Genomic DNA, 26089 nt, shown 5'->3' with positions numbered 1-26089 from the left:
CCTCAATTATTCATCCAAACCCATTTATGTTTGCACAACACCATGCATCTACACTATAGCATTTTTCCTTCTTTTTTCTTTTTGTTAAAAAAAAAAGAATTGCACTTAGTCTTGATAAATTTCATTTAGAAACTGAAAACAAAGATGATCCAGCTGAGGATGATCAGATGTTAGATCCCCGTGGCAACATTCCTTACCCCCCTCTGCTCTAGAAAAACACTTAACCTTTGAACTCACCTACTTCCCTGTAAATAACACTGCAGTCAACACAATGATTTTATTTCCAGATAACTTCATGCTATAGGCTATAACTGACTAATGCAATAGAGAAGAACACTATTAGCAAGTTATGCATTCATGCAAAGAAGTTAATGGCTAGTTCCATCAACATATATTTTGCACTGTGGTCTGCTAATGACTGTTTTAGTGAAGTATTGATTTCACTTAGCAAACCGACAGCTAATGCATACCATTTGCTTAGGGTACGTCTGTTAGTAGAACGGAGTAAGACAGAGCTTAAGATGTGGCATGATCTAACTCGCTGTTTATTTTGCCTTGTAAGCAGCTGTCCATCTGCTGAGACAGAGAAATTAAATTAAGTGTGATTACAATACATGCTCTAATTAATGAAATTCTGATCAGGCACTTTTTTAAATCCAAACATTGATCTTTTACATTTATTTTAGTTCATTAATTAATTAAATACTTTTTATGCATTTATACAGTTGTAAGGAAAAGTATGTGAACCACTTGCAGAATCTGTGAAAACATGAAAAATTTTAACAAAATAAGAGAGATCATATAAAATGCATGTTATTTTTTGTTTAGTACTGTCCTGATGTTTACATAAAGTCCACAAGAAAGAAAAAAAGCTGAATTTATAGATTGGATGATCTATGACCTTTTTTTTTTTTTTTTTTTTTTTTTTTGTGATGTTTGTTCATGAGTCCCTTGTTCGTTCTGAGCAGTTAAACTGAGCTCTGTTCTTCAGAGAAATCCTCCAGGTCCTGCAGATTCTTCAGTTTTTAAGCATTTTTTGCATATTTGAACCCTTTCCAGCAGTGACTGTATGATTTTCAGATCCATTTTATCACACCGAGGACAACTGAAGGACTCAAACACAACTGTAAGTAAAGGTTCAAACATTATTCACTGATGCTCCAGAAGGAAACACGATGCATTAAGAGTTAGGGGGTGAAAACTTATATATTATGTATATATTCTAAAAAATTAACCTGAATTAAAAAAAAAAAAAAAAAAAAAAAAAAAAAACCTACAGGGAAAGGCTTTTCTGTTTTTTTCAATAACTGTAGACACGAAAGAGGTACAGCGAAACGGTGTCACCTTCACGCAAACGCTTCCTGACAGTGATTCAGATAAAGCTTTTCCTGTTTTTGTTTTGTTTTATAAACAAAAAGTCGATTTTATAAAACCAGAGGCAAGAGATATAAATGAATTTCAGTAATGTAAATTATATTTATGTTCTAAATGTTTTTATAAGGTTATTAATACAACTTTTAAATGTACTAAACAGCCTACATAGTGATCATTTAATGACGCATTTCGTCAAGACGTAAAAGAATCGTTTAGGTTTTTAACCGGTTCTTTGAAACTATTCGAAAGAACCGATTCACTGAAATGAGCCATACTTCCCATTACTAACATGCTGATTTTTTAACCTCCAGAACACATACACAACTTTTTTGACAGCCTCTAAGTGAACGTTAAAATGGCTAGTCAAAATCATCTAGGTAATAATTAAACAAATGCCAGTAATTATTATTACTCTCCTGTCGTGCGGCATTTTACTCGCGCCTGTTGATTAATAAATCACACAGCTGCAGCTACGGCTAATTATAGGAGGGCGCTTTATCTGAGGTGGACATAAGCTTAATAACTGTTTTGTTGTCGATAAATACCGGTGCAAACATAGTCTAACAGACTTTCTTGAATTTGATAATTTAAGTCTTTAAATAATGTGGTTTCCTCCACCTGTCGTCGACGTCTTTGGGGCTTTGAGTTCGATCACATGTGAGGATCGTTATGCCATGTGGCTAGTCTTTCCACTGTACGGGACTGCTGGTAAGTTCGAAGAAGCATTACGTTTAACGTTGGTCATTTGTGGTCTCTTTGAGAAATTAGCATATTTTGGGTAGTAACGTTACATAACGGCCTTCTTTACCCCGTATCTGCCTCGTATCCCATTCAAAGTAACGTAAATGGCGGGTTTACCAAGTTTTCCTTTTCGCATTTGAGTGTTCTTAATTTTGAAAACTCAAACCCAATAAAATCATACTGATTTGGAATTGAGCAAACGTTTTACTACAAACTGGTATTTGTTATCATTATTTTAATTTACTCGCATTTTCACAGAAAACGGCTTAAAGTTAATTTCGCGTTGAAAATACCTCGACGACAGTAGTAGAGATCTTTGTCCCATTTATCGTTGCGTTCAAGTCATGTACGAAAGATCGTATTTACGAGCTGAACGCACATGACATGAACGCCACCATAATAAATACGAGTGTCGATCACGACACGACATTCATTCGCGCGGCCATGCATTTTGTGTGCGCGCGCATGCAATGTGAAGGGCACGCCCCGGATACGTTTAACGGACAAAACTTAAAAAACTGGATCTAACGAGCATACACAGAAGTTATTTAGGTCTCAAATGTTAACAGGTTGGACAAAATTTTGTGTAATGATTGATAGATGCCATTAATTGACAGAAATGTAGTTAATAGAAGGTGGGTCTTCGTCATTATTATGTGGTTAGTTACCATATAATGTGGTTAGTTAGTATGCTAGGCCTAACAGTTAACGTTATATATGCATTTTGAAAAATGTTTCTATTGATAATCTTTTTGCTGAATTTCTTGCTCATCTCAAGGCTTTCACAGTGATCCACTGTATGCCAATGATGAAAGGAAGTTTCTGTTGATGAGGTAAGAAATGGCTGATCAAAGTTTATAATTAAACTTTAAATAAGAAATTTCACAGATCATCTCTTACTCATACAAATCAGTGTGCTTGCATTTTAAGCATTGAACTTTGAATCAATACAATTTGAAGTACCACTACCTTCGCCTTGTTACTCTGAGGGAGGTAATTGTGCATCTTATTATAGGTCACTGTTCGAGCTTGTCTTGGCCAATGATTACCTGGAGCTCATAGATCCAAAGTTGCTTGGATGGTTCCAATGTTTAACAGCAGAGGACAAGACCTTAATACAACGTAGGGGCATAGAAAGAATAAAATTACCATTGATAATTAAAAATGTGTGGGCAAATTTGGAAATGTTTGGGAAATTGTGCTTTCTCATCACCAGAAGAGGGAGGGTATCTGCAATTTTTGAAGAAACACCCTGCACTTGAAGTAACCAGAAAGTATGTTTATGTAAAACGTGAGTTCGGTTGGTAAAACATTACTTGCACACTATTTATTTTTGTCAGAGCAAGCATTTTGTGTAATGTGTAAAAATATATTCTAATTTAGAAAACGTCAGAAGAAACTGCGTTCCCCCTCCAACAACTATGTCATCAAACAGGTGAGATTTTAATTTTCTGTAGTTTGGTCTTCATATGATTTTGCTACCATTATGTTTTATGGTTCATCATGCTTTGTTAATGATACATTTCATAACTGGTGCTAGGGATGCACCAATATTAGTCAGCATGAAATGAAAATTCACTGTGTTTTCTAAATACATGCTATTAATCTTATTGTGAATGATTCATCCATGCATATCTCAATATTAACTTCATAATTTTGAATAAAAATTAAACCCCGCCCCTTGCAATCGATCAAGCAAACGTGCATTCAGATCTGCCTCCATGATAGAACCAAGTCCCGTCCTATGGATGTACATCACAATATAAAAAATAATATGATAATATTGATAAGACAATTATTTAATAGGATTAGTTCACTTCTGAATGAAAATTTCCTGATAATTTACTCACCCCTATGTCATCCAAGATGTTCATGTCTTTCTTTCTTCAGGTGAAAAGAAATTAAGATTTTTGATGAAAACATTCCAGGATTATTCTCCTTATAGTGGACTTCAATGGTCTCCAAATGCCTTGCAAGGCAGTCATTTGTGTTTATAAATCATACAGGTGCTGGTCATATAATTAGAATATCATCAAAAAGTTGATTTATTTCACTTGTATATTATATTCATTCATTACACACAGACTGACATATTGTCAATGTATATAATGTTTATTTCTTTTAATTTTGATGATTATAACTGACAACTATGGAAAATCCCAAATTCATTATCTCAGAAAACTAGAATATTAAGACCAATACAAGGAAAGGATTTTTAGAAATCTTGGCCAACTGAAAAGTATGAACATGAAAAGTATGAGCATGTACAGCACTCAATACTTAGTTGGGGCTCCTTTTGCCTGAATTATTGCAGCAATACGCCATGGCATGGAGTCGATCAGTCACAATACCCCATAGATTTTCTGTGGGGTTAAGGTCAGGTGAGTTTGCTGGCCAATTAAGAACAGGGATACCATGGTCCTTAAACCAGGTACTGGTAGCTTTGGTACTGTGTGCAGGTGCCAAGTCCTGTTGGAAAATGAAAACTGCATCTCCATAAAGTTGGTCAGCAGCAGGAAGCATGAAGTGCTCTAAAACTTCCTGGTATACGGCTGCGTTGACCTTGGACCTCAGAAAACACAGTGGACCAACACCAGCAGATGACATGGCACCCCAAACCACACTGACTGTGGAAACTTTACACTGGACCTCAAGCAACATGGATTGTGTGCCTCTTTTCTCTTCCTCCAGACTCTGGGACCCTGATTTCCAAAGGAAATGCAAAATTTACTTTCATCAGAGAACATAATTTTGGACCACTCAGCAGCAGTCCAGTCCTTTTTGTCTTTAGCTCAGGCGAGACGCTTCTGACGCTGTCTGTTGTTCAAGAGTGGCTTGACACAAGGAATGCGACAGCTGAAACCCATGTCTTGCATACGTCTGTGCGTAGTGGTTCTTGAAGCACTGACTCCAGCTGCAGTCCACTCTTTATGGATCTCCCCCACATTTTTGAATGGGTTTTGTTTCACAATCCTCTCCAGGGTGTGGCTATCCCTATTGCTTGTACACTTTTGTGTCTTGCCCTCCTTGTGCAAGGTGTCAATGGTCGTCTTTTGGACATTTGTCAAGTCAGCAGTCTTCCCCATGAATGTGTAGCCTACAGAACTAGACTGAGAGACCATTTAAAGGCCTGTGCAGGTGTTTTGAGTTAATTAGCTGATTAGAGTGTGGCACCAGGTGTCTTCAATATTGAACCTTTTCACAATATTCTGAGATACTGAATTTGGAATTTTCCTTAGTTGTCAGTTATAATCATCAAAATTAAAAGAAATAAACATTTGAAATATATCAGTCTGTGTGTAATGAATGCATATACTATACAAGTTTCACTTTTTGAATGGAATTAGTGAAAATAAATCAACTTTTTGATGATATTCTAATTATATGACAGGCACCTGTATACAGTTGTATTTTTTTTTTTTTTTTTTTTTTTTTTTTTTTTTTTTTTTTTTCGAAAACAACCGATCGTTTCGCTAGATAAGACCCTTATTCCTTGTCTGGTATCATTTAAAGCCCTTTGAAGCTGCACTAAAACTAATTTTGACCTTCAACTGTTTGGATACCATTATCTAAGAAATTGGATACCATTATCTAAGAAAATAGGAGAATGAAAAAACACAATTATCGACTGATAGAAATATATTTAAAAAATCTGGTATCGACCAATAAACAATATGGAACCTAAATCACACATCCTTAAAGTTGCCATGCAACATATTTTTTGTGATGTACATCTGGGGCCGTATTCACAAAACATCTTAAGGCTAAAAGTAGCTCCTAACTTGCCGATTTAGGAGAAACTCTTAAAAATAATGGGCGTGTCAGTCCTAATTTTAGGAGTCCTAAATTTTTGCTCTAAGAGTATTTCACAAAACATTTTAGCGCTAAAACTAGCTCCTAAATCTGTGAAACGTTAGGAGTAGTCAAGAGGACTCCTAAGTCACTAAGACCAAATCACAAACAGTCCTAATCCACCCAAAGACACTGTACAATATTGAGGCAATAGCGATAGAGCCTTAGGTGCTGAACTTTTTCTTCATAAATGCAATATATTTTGATTTATAGATTTGAATCTACGATGAGACTCCAAAAAAAAAAATCTTTAACAAATAAATAAATATTGTCTGATTACCTGTGGCAGTGGTTTTCATGAGTTCACACTTACAAATGATTAAATAGAGTTAAAAAAATAAAAATAAGCGTATTTGGTGTGCTGTCCAAGGGGATCGAGGGCACTGAGCTTAGAATTTAGCCCAAACCCAAAGTTCTTCCCGTTCTCCGAGAGTGAAGAGTGGGGTGGCAGAGGGATACAGAAAACTGTCAAAGTAACTATAAGCGAGTCGGCTCTCGTCTATGTATTCCTCCTCTGATTATAAAGACCATTTGAATGTGTTTCTCCCAAACTTTGTTTATAAAACATAATTTGTCGCTTGCATTTTGCATTCTCTTGAGATGCAGACATCCAAGAGGTGGAGAATTAACTATATTAGTTTAATTAGTGACACTTAGCCTACATTTTAAAACCTTTATTTGAATATGGCAACATTTTAATTAAAAAATATTTGTTTGAATATAGCAACATTTGTATTTTAAAACCTTTATTTTAATATGGAAACATGACACCTCATTCTACAATATTTCTATGCTTAAATCGCTGACTCCTCCCCCATCAGCCAATCACTGTGTGTATACTCCATAGCAACGAGGTCAACCCCGCCCTCACTCTTAGCTTAAGACTTCAGTCTATTCCTTAGTAAAAGTTGGTCTCAGCAGCTTTGTGAATAGGTTTTAAGAGAAAACTCTTAGCTAAGAACTTTAACTGCTATTTAGGAGAACTCTTAGTGGTAAGATATAATGTTTTGTGAATACGGCCCCTGATTGTTACATATTATCGGAAAAAGAAAAATGTAGGATGTGGACTTGGTTCAGTGCATTATCTGTGTTTTAGCTCCAGGTACCCAAAATTTTATGGTGCATCTCAGTGTCAAAACTGTAGGACCAGTTGTCCGTTTGGTAGCAAGAAGTGCAGCCGTTGTGGTGTTCACATTGCAATTTCAGAGGACAAAGTCTGTGTGTCAGGTAAGATGAGTGCTGCCATAGACTTTTAAAACTTAATCTAGCAGCTAGAATACTGATTATTACTTTCTTGTTTAGAGAATGAGAAACAACTTGAGCTGCTGCCAAACAGTGTGAAAGAAGAGCTGAATGTCTTAACTGCCAAAAGTGACGTCACAAAGCAAAATATTAATTCAGGTTGCATGCAGAGTACCCTAAACACTAGACCCAGACAGAGGTATGATGAAAGGAGCCCTGATGCACATCCTCCTTCGTACAGTAAAGGAATGTGTCCCCATGCCCAGTGCCTGTCTCGGCTGTGGGAGGAAGTAGAGAAGAGGGAAGATGCCAAACACTTCCAAGACACAACAGCCCAGGCAAGCTTCTCCCTTGATATGGAGCTGGATAAGCAGAGTCGGGTTCAGAGGAATGACTATATTCAAAATGACCAAGACCTACTGTATGATCAAATGGAAAAAGCAGATCATCAAATGGAAAAAGCAGATGACCACAAACTGGATCAGGAAGTGATGCCAGAATACTACAGTTTCAGTAGCACCAGCTTAGACCACACCGTATGGAGTGATGGCAGCCAAAGTACGGAGGCAGGCTACAATGATTCAATCATGGCCACCAAAGGCAGTACAGAACTGTCAGATGAACCGTCAGATGCCTCCATGGCCAATGCCACTTCTGCAAACTCTACTGATTGTTTCTCTTGTCTCAGCAATTCCTTTGAGCTTGCTGATGAGTCAGGAGACCGTTGTGAAGACCTGCAAAAGAAGCAAGACTCAAGATATGAGCAACAGATAGAACAGATCAATGTGGTATCTTCCAAATGTGGTGCTTCAGTTTCTGTGGACCAAATAATAGATGCCTGTGGTGATTTCAGAGCCTGTTTCACCTCAACATGTGCAACGGAGGTCGGTCAGATCTTCCAGGTGAAAAACATTGCCACTGACACTGACTTGCTAGCTGTCAGCCATGAGAAAGATACACAAACTGTACAAATGGCCACATCTGAAAAGAACACTATTACTGAAGTCTGCATGTCTGACTTGGATATCCTCACAGAGGTAATATATATTTGTTTGCCTAATGGAACGGTTGGAGATGTGATCTTTTCAAATGAGCTGTGAATAATGTGCTGATCATTTACTCCTAGGAATTCATAAAACTTAAGGAGACGGAGAATGAGCTGAAACAGCTAAGGAGTAGAAAGGCAAGGTAATGTGCTTAGTTCACTCAAAAATGAACATTTTCATGTTGTCCCAAACCCATAAGACTTTTGTTCTTTTTCTGAAAGATCTTAATAAATCCTGAGAGATTTCTGTCCCACCATTGAAAGTCCATTCCACCAAAACTTTGCTTCAAAAACTTCATAAAGAGAATTTATAATCTGTGTTGATCAGTGTTTAAATAATTCTTTTGATTTTAACTTTTCACAGTATATTTTTAATTCAGTGGCTATCAGTGTTTCTCAGTGTCATTATTGTAAAAGTGTAAAATGTTGTCCAAACTATTGTAGCAAGCTGCATAAGAGCATAAGAGCTTTGTCATGTGATGAATGTTACTTTTTTTTTTTTTTAATTGGAGATTATAGTGATTGCTTTATAGGATTTCCATTTGTACATAAGGCACAAGTCCTTGAAATGAACAAATTAGTAAGGTTATACTTTGTGTAAAAATGTCTCCAGCAAGACATTAAACATCCTGGGGATTTGGCTTTCTGAGACTTCAAGCGCCCCCTTGAGGAAGACAACTTTGTTACAGTTATTAGCTTTGTGAAACAGTGCTCCAGTCTTTGTCCATGTACTGCATCAAAAAATTTTTATTTATTTATTTATTGAAGCAGCAACAGATTTTAAAATTTCAAGAAAAATCATGTCAAGTTTTTAATGTGTCTTCTCAGCCCTAGTCCTGGTGGTGACCACTGCGGGAGAGTCTGTGGGTGTGACTGTGCCCAGCGAGTGAGAAGAGCAGAGCTGCGTCTTCTCGCTCTCCAGTTTGTCATGTGCCAACAGCACTGCTGGAGACGCTACTTCACTTCCCCACTAGGTGAAAGTGCTCATCAGGGGTAAGATATTACTCAAAGAAAGAATTTGTATTACAAGAATTCAAACTCAATTTTCTATTGAGGTATTCTATCCTAACTTTGAGGTAAGCTATTTGTATGTACCTCAGCACTGAGGCACTGCCGGACAGCATAGCAGAAACTCTGAATACACTACAGAAAGATTACCATGAGAGGAGGAGACTGATTCTGGCTGGCACTCCTCTTGATGACCTTAAGCCCCTGTCAGTAGACTCTGAAAAGATAACTACAAGGGGAAACTACAGCCCAGCATCGGTATGACAGAATTTGAATTTGGAAATTTATTGTATGTGAGATATAAACAGTAGGTAATAAGGTCTCATTTCAGGTGCTTGAGGCCCATTTAGACTCATTTCACAGTCCAGGAAGGTAGGTGGTCATGATATGTCATACAAATATAATTAAAACTAACCTTTTCACAGAAATTGTACATTTTCTGACTGCTTTCCCTGGTATAAGTTCTTTATTGGAATGCTGGAACATAGTGCTGCCACATTGTACTTCACAGCCAGGATGCTGGAAGCGAGTGGTTCAGTCAATTCTTGGCTAGATTTTCAAATCAAAACCTCCTGGAATACACTACCATTCAAAAGTTTGGGGTCAGTAAGATGTATATACTAGGGATGTTCAGATCCGATCACGTGATCGGAAATCGGGCCCGATCATGTGGTTTCAGACTCGATCGGAATCGGACGTTACCTCCCGATCAGGACTCATATATATATGTATATATATTCTCATTATTTTTAACACATCTATAGTGATGCGGTGGCACAGAGTTAGGCCTGTTTCACACTGCAAGCGTAAGCGGCGCATAAGTAGCGCATATTTTTTTCAGCGTGCATGTCAACCAACGGATGCATTCACACAGGCAGCAGGAGCAGCTCGTAAAGCATCAGGCAGGAGCGTCGTGTAAGCAGCAGTGCCGCGATCGTCTCGGCACCGAGTCTATCCCTGTGTCTCAATCAGCTCCCTAGCTCCCTAGGTCGTGAATCAGTATATAATGAAAGTGAATGTGGCTGATACCCTGATCAGTGCCCTGACTACTGAACTAGGGAGCTGATTGAGACACACGCTGCGCGTAATTAAAGTGAAAGCACACTTTTGATGGACAAAATAAATATAATTTCACACAAAAAGTGTTCAAAATGCACACAATACGCATGTCTAATGTGTTTTAACAAGAATTTGAGTATGACAGAAAAGAAAATTAAGAATCAAAAATAATAATAGAAGATTTACCCATTTAAACTTGTTTTTTATTATTCAGTTTGGGTTAAAGTATGGTGTATTATAAAAAAACTAAAGTAAACTAGCCAGAAAATATGATATATATAAACATTATTTTAGTTATTACACAGACTGCAGCATACCCAAATCAAACCAAATATATTTGTTTTTATATTAGCCTTTTTTATATTTACTGTTGCACTAAAGTGAAGTGAAGTGAACAATTTATGTTATTTATTACTTGATTGTTCAAGCTACCTCACAGAAGTGCTCTGTTTGTAATTAAATAAAAAATAAGGAACGTCCTGGATCTGGGTTTTTTTTTTTTTCGCTCTTCTTTATTCTTTTTTTGATGTATTATAGAAGTATCGGATCGGGACTCGGTATCGGCAGATACTCAAAATCAAATGACTCGGACTCGGACTCGAGGGCAAAAAAACCTGATTGGGACATCCCTAGTATATACTGTATGTATGTGTAAAATGTATAGTATTATTATTAATTATTTTAATTACTACTTTTGTTCAGCAAGGATGCATTAAATTGATCAAAAGTGACAGAAAATACATTTATAATCTTACAAAAGATTTCTATAAATAAATGTTTTCTTCAAAAGCATTTAAAACTTATTCATCAGAGAATCATGAGAATTTTGTTTCCACAAAAATTAAGCTGCGCAACTGTTTAACATTAATGAAACCTGTTTCTTGAACATCAAAACCATATTAGAATGATTTCTGAATGATCATGTGACACTGACGACTGGAATAATGGGTGCTGAAAATTCAGCTTTGCAATCACAAGAATAAATTACATTTTAAAATGTAGTAAATGGAAAACAGTTATTTTAAGTGTAATAATATTTCACAATATTACACAGGGTTTGTAAAGTTGTGAAAAACCTAGCAAGAGTCATGAATTTTAAAATAAAAATTTCCAGGCCTGGAAATGTTTTGAAAAAAAACAGAAGGTTTTGGGAAAAGTCATGTTTCATAAATATCTGTACAGTACAGGTTTCCCACGCTTCTTGAAAGTACTTAAATTTCAGATACATGGATTCAAGCCCTGGAAAGTACTTAAACAAATATAGGACCTTGAAAGTGATTGAATTAAATTTAGCAAAAAATTATAGCATGCCCTTCTTGCCCTTCTTTTTAAACATATTAACACATAAGCAGTGTCTGTGTTTTCTGTTGCTGAGACACTTGCTTTGTCCGACATGAACTGTTTTCTATGGGAGGAAAACTGTATCAGCGCGCATCGTTTTACAGTATCTTGAACTTCCCTGAGCAGCATTTTGTAGCATCAGTAGATCACGGTGGGCGTTTAGCACCCTCGGGCGACCATTGATTATTTTTATGCCAATTACTGTATCCTAATAAAGCTTGTTTCTGCCACTGAATAAAAAAATAAAAAAGGTAATTGCTAATTTTTCTCCCAATTCTGACTTTTTTTTTTTTTTTTTTTTTTTTTTCCTCAGAATTGTGACAAACTCACAAATGGGAGATATTAAGTCAGAATTGCATGATATAAAGTCACAATTATGTCTTATAAAGTCAAAATTGTCAGATATTAACTCAATTCTGAGAAAAAGGTATTTTTTCCTCAGAATTGAACTTTATAAGATGAGTTGAACGAGTTCTCACAATTGACTTCTCTTAATTGTGAGAACTAAACTCTCTATTTTGAGGGGGAAAAAGTCAGAATTGCCTCAAAGTAAGAATTGGGAGTCACAATTCTGATTAATTTCTCTCAATTGCAAGTTTTTATAACTTGCAGTTCTGAGAAAAACATAGTCAGAATTTAGATGTAAATAGTGGGGGGAGGGTCAGAATTTACTTTTTTTTTTTTTTTTTTTTTTTTTTTTTTGTGGCGGAAACCAGCTTCTATATCAAATTTATGAGGCATGTGATTTAAAAAAAAAAAAATCGCATACCTCATAAATTTTGCTTTAGTTGTCAGTATATGCTTTAATATTACTGCAGTAATGATAGACACTGTTACAGTAGGACTACAGTTTGGACCCGAACACAAAAGGTGTATCAATTTTATCTCCTTAAATTGAAAGAAAGAAAGAATTAAAGAACTTAAGAAAATGGAAAACATGACAGCACATGACAAAACCATAATTAACATATTTACAAAATTTATTTTTTTGTACTAAAAACTGTTTTTTTGTACAAATGATTCTGTACCTCTTCTGGGTAAAAACGGATGCAATAGGAGGGCTAAAATTTTAAGTACTCCAAGAGGTCTTTGATGCTCCATATGCTGGGATGTGAATTTTAATAGGTGCTTGATATAAAATAAATGGTGCTTATAGTCCTTGAAAGTCCTTGAATCTGTTGTTCATGAACCCTGATAGTAGAATGTATGTTTAATTGATAATATTGGTTGAATTATAATTTGTCATGTGACATTAATTTTAGTTAAGATGCTATGGTGAATTTGAACATGGATTTTACATGCATAGATGTTTCATTGAATGATAGATCATGAATATTTGCCTCAAAAGTCATGGAAATGTATTGGTAAGTCATGGAAATGTATTGGTAAAATATGAATGAACCTTGATTACTGTTTTGCTGTATTTTTTTAACAAATACATGTAGACATGTAAGAATAAGACACTTCCTTCAAAAACATTTAAAAATAGACCCCAAACTTTTGAACAGTAGTGTAGATGAATAAATGTATGAATGACATTGTTTCGGTCCTGTACTGCATTCCATTGTGGGGTTGTTTCCCCACATAATATCAGCATGTCTGCCTTTGCAGTGATGCACATAACACTATTGATACACTGAATTTTGCTGTTTCATACATGTGAAATGGTTAATGTTTGTGTATGGCCTCATACATGTTCAGAAGTGCAAAGTATTCTGTTGTTCCATGTAGTACCATTGCACACGGTGACAGAGTGGATGAAGAAAGTAAAGAGATGAGCGCACCGAACACTGAAGTTTGTCAGGACACTGAATCTGCTCCGGTAGTTTATTCACATACTTCCATTTATTTGATAAATGTGATGAATCAACAGTTGTACCTGAAATATACGATTCTGACTATTCTAAATGTAACATTACAGTATTTGTCCTCTCTGAATAGGATGCAGCAAAAGGTAATGGCAACAAGAGCAATAAAGAGGTCTTTTCACACAAGAATCATGGAGCTTCCACTGAGACAACCCCTGGTATTTATATCAGATTGAAAAAAGAGAAAAACAGGCAGAAAAACAATCGTTTTTTATATACGTGTATATATAAAATAAAATATATGCAGATGCTATGGTAGGTGCCATCAAGGATCCAAATGCCAGCGAAGCTTGGTTTGATGCTGAGGAGGAACTTGGGTCTCCAAATCAAGATGGAAAAATGGAGAAACAGAATGAAAAGAGGGAAAGTAAAAAAGGTGTAGTAGATTAATTGAAACTATGACAGTGATGGTTAGTGAATATCTTTGCCTTTTCAACAACACTTAAGGTCTATACTTCCATTAAGTGCAGTTTGAAAACTCATTATATTCTTCCGGAACAGTATTTATGTACTTTTTCACAGGAACTGATGAGTCAAAAGAAAGTTCCCTCTTGTGCATTACATGCCTACCACTCAATGTCACTGAGGTAGGGTGCCCATGAATGTAAACTTTTCAGTAAGTTAATTATGGCCTCTAGAGGGCAGCAGACACCACTAAGTGTTAAATTTTCTGTAGCATGAAGTGCTGCTTTGGTTTGAGAAGTACAATGCTACGAATGTCTGCATCTCCACTTTCAGCAACAATATGAGGTAAGCATTCGCTTTATATGCTGAATTTAGCCCACACATGCCCAAAGCTGTGATTGAACACTGGTTCAAAGTTAGAAAATAGCAATCGACACCACCATCACTTCAGGTTTTTTTTGTATTTTTTTTTTTTTCAAAGAAATAGTATTAATTGCATTACACCTTTCTCTAGACAGTAATTAACAGAATATCAGTAAATGTTATCAACTGTGTGACTACTCAGTGGGCAAACCGTTTAAGTTAAAGGGTTAGTTCACCCAAAAATTCTGTCATTAATTACTCACCCTCATATTGTTCCACACCCGTAAGACCTTTGTTCATCTTTGGAACACAAATTAAGATATTTTTCATAAAATCCAATGGTTCAGTGAGGCCTGTATTGCCACCAAAACAATTAACACTTTCATTGCCCACAAAGCTACTAAAGACGTATTTGAAACAGTTCATGTGACTACAGTGGTTCAATCTTAATGTTATGAAGTGACGAGAATACTTTTTGTGCGCCAAAAAAAACAACAATATCTAGTGATTTCAAAACACTGCTTCATGAAGCTTCAAAGCTTAACAGATCTTTTGTTTCGACTCAGTGGTTCACAGTGTGTATTAAACTGTAGTCACATGAACTTTTAAAGGATTAGTTCACTTTCAAATGAAAATTAGCCTAAGCTTTACTCACTCTTAAGCCATCCTAGGTGTATATGACTTTATTCTTTCTGATGAACACAATCGTAGAAATATTAATAATGCCTTCTGTATTCTTCAAAAAGCTTACGCTGTACGTCCTACACCTTCCCTATTCAGCTTACGGAAAAAACGTAACTGGCGTCTCATCAGTTCCATAAGTTGAATAGGGAAGGCGTAGGACGTACGGTCTGGCGGAACCTAGATGTTTTACTTCATAACTTGTTAAATATGGATTTTTTTTTTTTTTTTTTTTTTTTTTTTTTTTTACAAAAAATGCTTTGCTTCACTTTCAGAAGGACTTTATTAAGCCTCCGGAGCCGTGTGATATGTTTATGATGGATGGATATACTTTCTTCAGCTAATACTTGTTTGGTAATGCATACTGCCATTATAAAGCTCGGATGCATCAGGATATTAATATTTCTCCTATTGTGTTCATCAGAAAGAACAGAGTCATATACACCAGATGCATCAGGATATTAATATTTCTCCTATTGTGTTCATCAGAAAGAACAGAGTCATATACACCTAGGATGGCTTGAGGGTGAGTAAAGCTTGGGGTAATTTTCATTTGAAAGTCAACTAATCCTTTAAATATGTCTTTAGTAGCTTTCTGGGCATTGAAAGTGTTAATTGTTTTGCTGGCAATGGAGGCCTCTCTGAGCCATCGCATTTTATCAAAAATATCTTAATTTGTCTTCCGAAGATGAACAAAGGTCTTACGGGTGAGTAATTAATGACAGAATTTTCATTTTTGGGTGAACTAGCCCTTTAACTACATGTATCAGTGTAAATAAGCACTGAACACTCTTAAAAGGTTTCTAGCAGAAAAAACGGTGTACATTTCTTACTGAACTAATATGATTGCGCATAATCTCATTGTACCTGTGCAAGTACATGAGCTTACAGCTCTACACCCAAACTGTGATGGTTGCAGTTCTTAAACTGGCAGTGGCATGCTTTAAATCACAGTTTTTATTTTTACATCAATCTTTGCAGACTTTGTAGTAATGCTGAATGCTGTAGTTCCAGGCTTCCAAGCATCATTAGAGATCATCACTAATAAACTGCAATCTTGTCTGTGATTATGTAGGGCAGCTATTGTTTATCTCAAGAATCCCAGCGACGCCAAGGCAGCAGTTGAAGAACTAAATGGGCACTCTCTCCAAGGTCACACTGTCCAGGTGGTGCAACTCTGTCGGCCTGCTTTAGCTGAGCCTACACTGAGTGATCAATCTTGCAGCACTTCAGAAACTGCAGGGGATGGACTGGGAACAAAGGGCGTAACTTACAGTTTATCACATGGAGTAAGTATGAGTGGCAGGCACTTTAGAAATTTTATTAAACTAAGTTTTCAGTCACTGGTAAGGGATTTTAATAGGCTATTTAAAAGGATAGTTCACCCAAAAATGAAAATTTGATGTTTATCTGCTTACCCCCAGGGCATCCAAGATGTAAGTGACTTTGTTTCTTCAGTAGAACACAAATGATGATTTTTAACTCCAACCGCTGCCGTCTGTCAGTCAAATAATGGGAGTGAATGGTCACACAACTTATAAGAGTCAATAAACATGCACAGACGAATCCAAATTAAACCCTGCGGCTCGTGACGACACATTGATGTCCTAAAACACGAAACGATCGGTTTTGGCGAGAACAGTATAGTGGTGACATAGTGGTGTTTTAGAGGTAAAAAATTATATAAATACTGTTCAGTTTCTCGCACAAACCGATCGTTTCGTGTGTTAGGACATCAATGTGCCGTCACGAGCCACAGGGTTTAATTTGGATTCGTCTGTGCATGTTTATTGACTCTTATAAGTTGTGTGACCATTCACTCCCATTATTTGACTGACAGACATCAACGGTTGGAGTTAAAAATCATCATTTGTGTTCTACTGAAGAAACAAAGTCACCTACATCTTGGATGCCCTGGGGGTAAGCAGATAAACATCAAATTTTCATTTTTGGGTGAACTATCCCTTTAATACCTGGAAGAAATGCAATTTTCCAGGCAGGCTACAATTTAGAAATTATATCTCCAAATTTTACTACTTTTGATTTTCTATTCCAAATCCTTAATATCATTCATACGTTTTTTTTTTTTTTTGACTCAGGGGCCGCGCTGTAGTTTGGACAGGTTGACCAATGTGTGCGACTCGCCCACAGCCTCTGGTACATGTGTGCCACAGCACTACGCCACCATGGGAAGCTTTGACACAATCATGGCCCGGCTGTTGGAGCGCCACCCAAGCGTAGGCCGCCAAAGGATCGTGGATGCCCTGCTGGAACTGCGGGCCAAGCATCAGGGCTTCCTCAGTGGCCTTCCATTGAGATCTATAGTGGATATGACCTCTGAGCTTCTCTCCCAGGCCTCTACCCCCACGTGTATTTAAGTTTGTGTCGTTTTAAGCAACGGTTAAAGCTTTGTAAATAGTTCCCTGACCAGTATGACTGGATTTCAGTTGACAGTTCCATTTTTGCAACAAACATGTATGTTATGTACAACCATTTCATTGTAATTCGTTGTTAGTAACACTTCCTTTGAGTTCAACAATAGTGGAAATTAAGAGTTTTTGAATTTCAGTTTTATTACCAGTTATGGTAACTGCATATATGTATATATTTCCTTGTGTTTCATAAATAAAACTGTTTTCCTGTTCATTCTTTTATGATTTGATTAGTGCAACCCCAGGCCCAGTGCAGAGCTACACCATTTAAATTTGAACATTTCAAGCCAGGTGTTCAAGGCCGTTTTGCAATTGTAAAAATGGTCAGTGGTGAAAGGGACCCTTTTTATCACTCCTGTCAGCTCAGGTTAACCAGAACAACTTTATATTCTTTGAGCTACCTAATACTACTTCCATAGCTCTTACTGTGGAACAGGTGGCGGTGTAATTAGTGAGGGTCACATGGCTGCTGACTCCACTGGCTGGATGAACTTTCCAAGCCAGATCTTAAAGGACTTAGATACTACTGACGTATCAAAAATGTTCTAAATCTAATTTCATAAGTTAAAGAATCGACAACTAACTAAAGGGTTAAAGTTATTTTATGGCTCTTTCTCGTTTTTCCCCTCATACATGACTCTCCCGTCCTTCGCCTGATTGTTTATTTTCTTTGATTGGTAACAAAAATTGAATGACCTGTTAACTGTCCAATCGCAGCATGCTTGGAAGTCGCCCTACTAGCCAATCCCAGTTGCAGAGGGCGGGGCTTGTCTGAAAACTGATTGGAAAAAAATCGTCCCGTCTCGTCGTCTCCCATGGGCGGAGTTTTAAGTAATGTGAGGGACGCGGTAGTCGCTCAACTATTGAACTTCCACGCCGAAAACAACCGGAGGATGGATAAAAACAGCCTGTTCAGGAAGTTTAAATGTTCTTGCGACTGAAGATTTAAAGCATAGTATGGATGCAGTGCATGCTGAATTGTTGCATTGGACCTCAGGCAGAGCGCGACAGTAACAATAACTTCGAATGTGGATTATTGTTTAGAGTTGCAGGATCACGCCTCGGATTTCACTCATGTGTTTACCGATGCAGTTCTCCGCACTGGACGCTAACTTCAGTCATGCATGTGCCGCTGTGATGTGGAGAGGATGGGCAAAGAGAAGATCTCAGCCACTCATGATATAAAATAATACAATCTTTTTATACAATTGGACAAAAAAAAACTCCTTTGATGTTGAACGGGGTTTTGATTTTGCAAGGAATAATGTGGAAACTCTGCCCATTTACACGTCACCCGGCTCTTCTAGTTTACATAGTCTTGGAAATATTTATTCACAGCGTCAATGGTAAGTATAAGTGCAGTGTTTAGTGAAAGGACTGTATTTAACTCGAAAGCCTTTAATATCGTTTAGATACAAAGTAAAAAATGGAACAAAGAGATTTAAAATCTTACACCTCTTGTCTGGAGGAGCAAATACGAAAAATAATTTAATACATATCAACTTATGAATAAATAAATGTGAATATTGTGAACGTAAATGATAAATGCATGAATAAATTGTATATATTTTTTTTTATTAATTTACGGATTTGCGAACTAGTTTCTGTAATAATTAATTTTATTTATTCAAATATGTATGTTTTTATTTCTCCATTATGATAATGAGGGGGTCAGTTTATCCCTAGTTACTTTGAGCAATTCCGTGACTTTATATTGCGACTCTGTTGTGTCTGTAGATAAATGTACATTTTCATAATTCCTATTTGACTTGAACTGGGCTTTCTTTTTTTCTAGGTCTTAATGTTTGCATGAGCGGCAGCGCCACATCTTGTGAAGAATGTTTCCTCATTCACCCGAGCTGCGCCTGGTGCGCGCAAGAGGTGTGTGCGCCCGCGTTCCCGCGATACACTGATTGACAGTTGATGTTTGAGTGTGGCTGTGTCTCAATACCTACTGAGCAGCCTACCTAGACAGTATTATAAGCATCATAGACCCATTCAAATGTTGTCTAGGCAGACTGGCCACTGATTTATTCATTTTAATACACTTGACCTGTCAACACTTTACTAAGAGCATTAGTGCTCTATTTCCCTGCATTTGTGTGTTTGCTCATTTATTTAATGGATTCCTCACATTGCTTACCACAGTGATCTTTTTTTTCCCCCCGATTCAGGATTTTGGACGGGCCAGAACACTCACCTCACGATGTGACTTTAGCCAGAACTTACTGAAAAGAGGATGCGATGCTCCTTTTATAGAGAATCCCAGGAGTGGCAGCTCTCTGTTGCGGAGCAAACCCCTGAGCTCCAAAGGTTCTGGGGTGACCCAGTATGATGTCATCCAGATATACCCACAAAAGATCTCTCTCAGCTTAAGGCCTGGTATGTATCGGCTGATAGATTTAGAGAAGAAAAAATTAGATCAATTTAAATGTTAATGCAATGACTACTTCCATTTTTCAGGTGATCAGACTTCATTTGAAGTACAAGTGCGCCCTGTGGAAGACTACCCCGTGGATTTGTACTACCTGATGGACCTCTCGCTCTCCATGAAGGACGATCTGGACACAATCCGCAACCTGGGCACCAAACTGGCTGAGGAAATGAGGAAGCTCACGAGTAACTTCCGCCTTGGTTTTGGCTCCTTTGTGGATAAGAACATCTCGCCCTTCTCCTACACAGCCCCCAAGTACCAGGACAACCCATGCAATGGGTAAGAAAGAGATGTCTCTGATCTAAGATCTGTGATGAGCTGTAAAACAGGTTTGGGATTGGCTTTCCTAATGCCTGAATACAAATGCAAAAAAGACTCTTATTGCATCTTTTTCCCTGTAACTGCCTTTGTTATGCAATGAAAGAAACTGAATGGAAGGAACATATTTTCCTTGTATTACCAAAAATATCCCTGCGTTGGCGTAGCCTCATCTTGGAGAAAAGTGCATCATTGGAAATCCAAAAGTACTTGGCATGCCACAATTTTGGACTTATCTAAAGTCTTATGTCACACTCAAATGTCTAAACTTAATCTAGTTCAGACTGGTGAAAGTGACTGCTATCACTTGTGGTTATCATTCTGATTCAGTGTAAAGTAATGGTAGAATTTGAAATGTGTAACAGAGCAGATTGAGGTTGCAAAGCTAGTACAGCCAGTACCCCCAGAGAAACTATTACTCCATGCAGCCCGCAGCCCATTATGCATCAGTGACCATGTAGGTTATGCATTCAGTCCTCCTGAATGCTCACTGTACCACACGAGAAATCATAGGGACAAATGTCCCTTGTTCTGCAACTATAGTACAGGTCAATTTACCCTTTCCTGCACTTAAAATAATATTTTAATATAATAATAATTAGTTTAATATTATTTGAATGTTTAATAAAGTAATATTACTAAAATAAAATAAAATATTTTATATATAACCTAACATAGCGTCAATTAAATTTTCTGTTAAAATTAAATTTAAAATTTTTACTCAAGTTTTTTTTTTTTTTTTTTTTTTTTTTAATGTATTTGAACACACAACACAAATATATATGTTAAATTCATTAATTTAATGCATTAATTTAATTTAAAGACTATTTACTCTGTTTGGATATACTAATATTATATACTTTTTTTTTCTGAATTTTGAATGTATAGTATGATAAAAAAACAACACAATATTAGGATTCATTTAAGTTTTGTTTTCAGTATTGCTTTTTAAGCTCCTGGTATTTATCATTCCTCTCTTATTACAGATATAAGTTGTTCCCAAACTGTGTCCCCACATTTGGCTTTCGTCACCTCTTGTCTCTTACGGACAAGGTTGATCGTTTCAACGAAGAAGTGCAGAAGCAGATGGTGTCGCGTAACAGAGATGCACCAGAGGGGGGGTTTGATGCCATTCTGCAGGCTGCAGTTTGCAAGGTAAGCAGTCAGTCACTCAGGACTGGTTATTTTGCTGCTTCATCATCATTAAGCTTATTTGACTCCTTCAACTCCCTATAGAGACAGCAAGCCTGTCCAGCAAGGTTTAATGAAAAGAGAGAATGTCTTGACATTAGATATCCTTTTTTTTTGCTTTGTTTTCCGAGCTTTCCCAGAAGAGATACAGGTGTCTTGAGTCCTAAAAGAGACACGCTAATATTGCCTTACATCATAGGTTGTAAAAATATTTGCTTTGGCATGAAAGGCACAATCACAGCATGCATGAGAGAAAGAGACTGTGGTTTACACTGAATGAAAGAGGAGAACCTTGCCCATTTATCCACTATGCGAGTTGTTTCAGTGCTAGCTCTTGTTTGTGAGACTAGTGAGATCTTGCGTGTTGAATTTGCCATGTGTTTCTCAGTTCTTGCCTGAACATCCTGTTTTTGGCTATTAAGCCATGTAAAGCACTAGTTAGCAGGTGTTGTCTGGTATTAGAGTAATCCTTTTTGTATCTAGATTTTAGGTTAAGAATATGATATATGAATCTATAAACTGTGATTTGTCATCAATTTAAAACCCCCTTTTGCCTTAATTTCTTTTAAGTTAATTTAGTGTTTAAATTAATATGAGGCGTAAATAATATAGTATACCAATCAGGCATAACATTATGACCACTGACATTTGGAGTGAATAACACATTATCTCTTCATCACAGCACCTGTTAGTGGGTGGGATATATTAGGCAGCAAGAGAAAGTTTTGTCCTCAAAGTTGTTAGAAGCAGGAAAAGTGTAAGGATTGCAGGGAGTTTGACAAGGGCCAAATTGTGATGGCTAGATGACTGGGTCAGAGCGTCTCCAAAACTGCAGCTCTTGTGGGGTGTTCCCAGTCTGCAGTGGTCAGTGTCTATCAAAATTGGTCCAAGGAAGGAACAGTGGTGAACCGAGTGGTGGCTCATTGATGCACGTGGGGAGCAAAGGCTGGCCCATGTGGCCTGATTCAACAGACGAGCTACTGTAGCTCAAATTGCTCAAGAAGTTAGTGCTGGTACTGATAGATCGAAGGTGTCTGATAGAAAGCCGCAGACCAGTCAGGGTGCCCATGCTGACCCCTGTCCACCACCGAAAGTGCCAACAGTGGACATGTGAGCATCAGAACTGGACCACAGAGCATTGGAAGAAGGTGGTCTGGTCTGAAGAATCACGTTTTCTTTTACATCACGTGGATGGCCGGGTGCGTGTGCGTTTGCTTGCCTGGGGAACACATGGCACCAGGGTGCACTATGGGAAGAAGGCAAGCCGGCGGAGGCAGTCTGTTGCTTTGGGCAATATTCTGCTGGGAAGCCTCGGGTTCTGCCATCCATGTGGATGTTACTTTGACACGTACCACCTACCTAAACATTGTTGCAGACCATGTACACCTTTTCATGGAAACTGTATTCCCTGGTGGCTGTGGCCTCTTTCAGCAGGATAATGCACCCTGCCACAAAGCAAAAATGGTTCAGGAATGGTTGAGGTGAGGTGTTTGAAGTGTTGACTTGGCCTCCAAATTCCCCAGACCTCAGTCCAATCAAGCATCTGTGGGATGTGCTGCACAAACAAGTCCGATCCATGGAGGCCCACCTCACAATTTACAGAACTTAATGGATCTGCTGCAAACATCTTGGTGCCAGATACCACAGCACACCTTCAGGGGTCTAGTGGAGTCCATGCCTTGACGGGTCAGGGCTGTTATGGCAGAAAAAGGGGGACAACACAAAATTAGGAAGGTGGACATAATGTTATGCCTGATCGGTGTATATACAAATTGTAAATTGGATGACCACCTATTATCAAGGCCAAAGGAGGCCATACAAAATAAAAATAAAAATGTTTATATATTTTATGTTATGTGTGAATAAAGACTATAGTTGTTTGTTTATTTGCCTAATAAATGACAATAAAATTTTAGTTTTTAACAAGTTTTTGACAGATTTCTAAAATAAAATAATTAACAAAGTACTTCAAAATGCAAAAATGTATTTCATGTACTACCTACCTACTTAATTAATATTTAAAATTTGTATTAATACTACTGATACTTAAATTTCGAGAAATACATTTGTGTAAAAATATCTCTCATGCGTGTTTGATTTGAAAAACTCTGATAATGTCCATATGTTGATGCATATTCTGGCAACTGTAATATAACTGAACTGATCCATCAACTTAATGTACTACAAACAACAACAAACTAATTAGAATAATTATTAAAATAAAAATCACTTTGTAACAATTAAATGAACATGGTATAGAGATGCAAAAAGATATGCTGGTATAAATAACAGTTTGGTGTCATTGTGGCAGGAGAAGATTGGCTGGAGGAAAGAGGCCTATCATCTCCTGGTGTTTGCCACCGATGACGTCCCTCACTTGGCTTTGGATGGCAAGCTCGGTGGTCTAGTGCATCCTCACGATGGACAGTGTCACCTGAACGACAAGAACGAGTACAGCGCTGCAACAAAGATGGTAAAGCTTTTATACCTTGAAAGTCTGTCATTTAATTTTACATTTTAAGTCTTCAGATGTGAAGACTACATGTTAATTTGCTCTGGGTAAATGAACTGCAGACTGTCTGGATGAGCTTTTGTTTTATTTAAACATGCTTAATGTCTAATTGCTTGCCCTTAACTCCCACCGGCTAAAAATGCTTGACGATAACCCGTAATGATTGTCTGAAATGCATGGCTAAAACCCCAGCAGGTGTGTGTCTGCTGAACATCTTCCAAGGCATTTGCAGATAATTCAGTTTTAATGGGAAGCTTTTACGCTCTTGTTGTTTCCTTCTCCTTTGACCATGTGATGTCTCTTGGATATTCATAATTTATTTATTTTTTCTTCCTATGGCTTTGAACTGGATAAAACGTTTGCCCCCCACCCCCCTCATTTATGTCAAAGTGCAAGAACAGATGCGGTGCTCGTTTAGCAGTTTGGGCTCCATCCAAAGCAGCTGAGTTTTGAGTGTGAGAGATCGCTCAGCCAGAAGGAAAACAAACAAAGGCAGTGTGTGCCTTCTACTGCAAACTAGGATTTTATATATAATATAATATAATATAATATAATATAATAAAAAAAAAAAAAAAAAATATATATATATATATATATATATATATATATATATATATATATATATATATATATATATATATATATATATATATATATATATATATATATATATATATATATATATATATATATATATAAATCCATCTTGTTCTGTAAGGAAACTTTACTCAAATGTGCTTAATATATCGCTGATCATTGGTTAAAGAGATTGAGCCCAAACTCCCTGGATTCTCTGGCAGGTTAGTAGCAGAAAACGCCTGTAGCTGTAGTCAGAGGAAATGGGTGGGAAGGATAACGGAAACCGTGGAGGGGAATCACAAGAGCGATGACTTCCTTTTGCAAACTTCCTGACAGAAAGAGTGCTGCAGGGAGTGAGGGATTGCTTGAATGTATCTTACTGTTATATGGACATGTGGCGTCTCTCCACAGGACTACCCTTCACTCGCACTTCTTGGAGAGAAACTGGCTGAAAACAATATTTTCCTCATCTTTGCAGTAACCAAAAGACACTATGTTCTTTACAAGGTACCTCTCATTCATCATAAGCTATTTTGATCAGTGTTGAGCTGTTTTTGTTTTGTTTAATGTGTTCTTAATGTCTTTGTACCCATAGAATCTCACTGCGTTGATCCCTGGGACTACAGTGGAAATTTTGGACCAAGACTCCAAAAACATTATTCAGCTAATTGTGAACGCATACAATGTAAGTTCTTATCAGTGTTTTCTATTGTGTGTGAATTTTTATAGTCCCATGGGCTTGGGAAGTACCCGCAGCACCCGTTGTTTTCACTGGTTTATAAATGCAATGCAACGTTTCTGAACGAATTGATTTGACAGAATGATTCAGTGACTTGCTCATTAAGCCGAGTTCAGACTGCACGATTTTCAAAGTAGTCAAGTCACTGTTCTTTTCACACTGCATGACTATCTTGGCCAGCATTCAGTCGCTGCTGTGTTCACACTGCACGATGGATCGGCGACAGAAGGTTTCACACTGCATGACTTTACAATAGGAAGAATCGCTGACAACTCTGTCTGGCACGCAAACTACGTTTCACAAACCAAACACACGTGAGATGTGACAAGGAAACAACGCGATATCACGCAAGACCGGAGTTCTCACGTAAGACTGGGATTATTATTAAAAACAGTAGTCTGCAAGAAGCTTGCAATACGAATTGCCTGTGCGCTGATTTGCAGCGTATACAAAAAGAAAATAAGAATATGGAGGAGGAAATGGTTCGGGAGACGTGAGGAACAAGGATTGTGTGTTCTGCAACGAGAGTGGTCTATAACTCCTCCCCGAACTCCCCGCTGCTCTGTATCTTGCTCTCTCATTGGCTGTCGGTCATCGCCGATGTAGTTTTAGTCACTTTTCACACAGCAGGATTTTGAATCGCCGACAGGTCCAGATATTTAGCATGCCAAATATCTCACGGGCGTCGGCGACTCGTCTGCGATTCTCTCAGATCGCGTCTTTGCTCATTCATACTGCGTGATTGTCACTCGCGTGAACGAGCACCGATTTGCCTGTGATTTTGGGCATTTGTCTGCGATTTCTCAACCTGTCGGCGAGCCATAATCAGGGCTAAAATCGTGCAGTCTGAACTCGGCTTTAGACAGTCGCTACGTCCGAAATCATGTACTGTTTGAGTAGGTCTT

At 37.5% G+C, this 26089-nt stretch overlaps 2 protein-coding genes across 16 annotated transcripts in view; both read left to right on the top strand.

Moving 5' to 3' along the window:
- Positions 1–983: 983 nt before the first annotated feature.
- On the top strand, positions 984–17625 carry rbm44 (RNA binding motif protein 44). Of its 13 annotated transcripts, XM_048194104.1 has the most exons (19): positions 1730–1751; positions 1967–2082; positions 2894–2948; positions 3131–3237; positions 3332–3406; positions 3499–3550; positions 7064–7194; positions 7270–8246; positions 8336–8397; positions 9083–9247; positions 9355–9520; positions 9594–9634; positions 13394–13484; positions 13604–13688; positions 13778–13906; positions 14032–14117; positions 14207–14280; positions 16055–16268; positions 17079–17625. In XM_048194104.1, the coding sequence occupies exons 2-19, from the start codon at positions 1977–1979 to the stop codon at positions 17355–17357; spliced, it is 2895 nt and encodes a 964-aa protein (XP_048050061.1). In that variant the 5' UTR covers positions 1730–1751; positions 1967–1976; the 3' UTR covers positions 17358–17625. The 13 variants fall into 13 exon arrangements, with proteins under 13 accessions (XP_048050070.1, XP_048050061.1, XP_048050073.1 ...); XM_048194113.1 differs by lacking the exons at positions 1730–1751; positions 1967–2082 and adding an exon at positions 984–1126; XM_048194110.1 differs by lacking the exon at positions 1730–1751 and having other exon boundaries at positions 1792–2082; positions 13604–13616.
- A 580-nt stretch (positions 17626–18205) lies between these two features.
- itgb5 (integrin, beta 5) overlaps positions 18206–26089 on the top strand; it is a 42028-nt gene continuing 34144 nt past the window's right edge. The window contains exons 1-9 of one of the 3 annotated variants that reach the window (XM_048194120.1): positions 18387–18588; positions 18666–18757; positions 19207–19292; positions 19586–19793; positions 19875–20124; positions 21150–21318; positions 23666–23827; positions 24857–24952; positions 25041–25130. In XM_048194120.1, the coding sequence (XP_048050077.1) occupies positions 18536–18588; positions 18666–18757; positions 19207–19292; positions 19586–19793; positions 19875–20124; positions 21150–21318; positions 23666–23827; positions 24857–24952; positions 25041–25130 (1206 nt within the window). In that variant the 5' untranslated portion in view covers positions 18387–18535. Of the gene's footprint in view, positions 18758–19206; positions 19293–19585; positions 19794–19874; positions 20125–21149; positions 21319–23665; positions 23828–24856; positions 24953–25040; positions 25131–26089 lie in introns of all 3 variants that reach the window. The other 2 variants (XM_048194119.1, XM_048194118.1) reach the window with 2 other exon arrangements.

The sequence above is a fragment of the Megalobrama amblycephala genome, linkage group LG6 (assembly GCF_018812025.1).
Source record: "Megalobrama amblycephala isolate DHTTF-2021 linkage group LG6, ASM1881202v1, whole genome shotgun sequence".
NCBI lineage: Eukaryota > Metazoa > Chordata > Actinopteri > Cypriniformes > Xenocyprididae > Megalobrama > Megalobrama amblycephala.
Note: the sequence above shows the minus strand (reverse complement) of the source record. Positions and strands in the feature narration are given on the sequence as shown.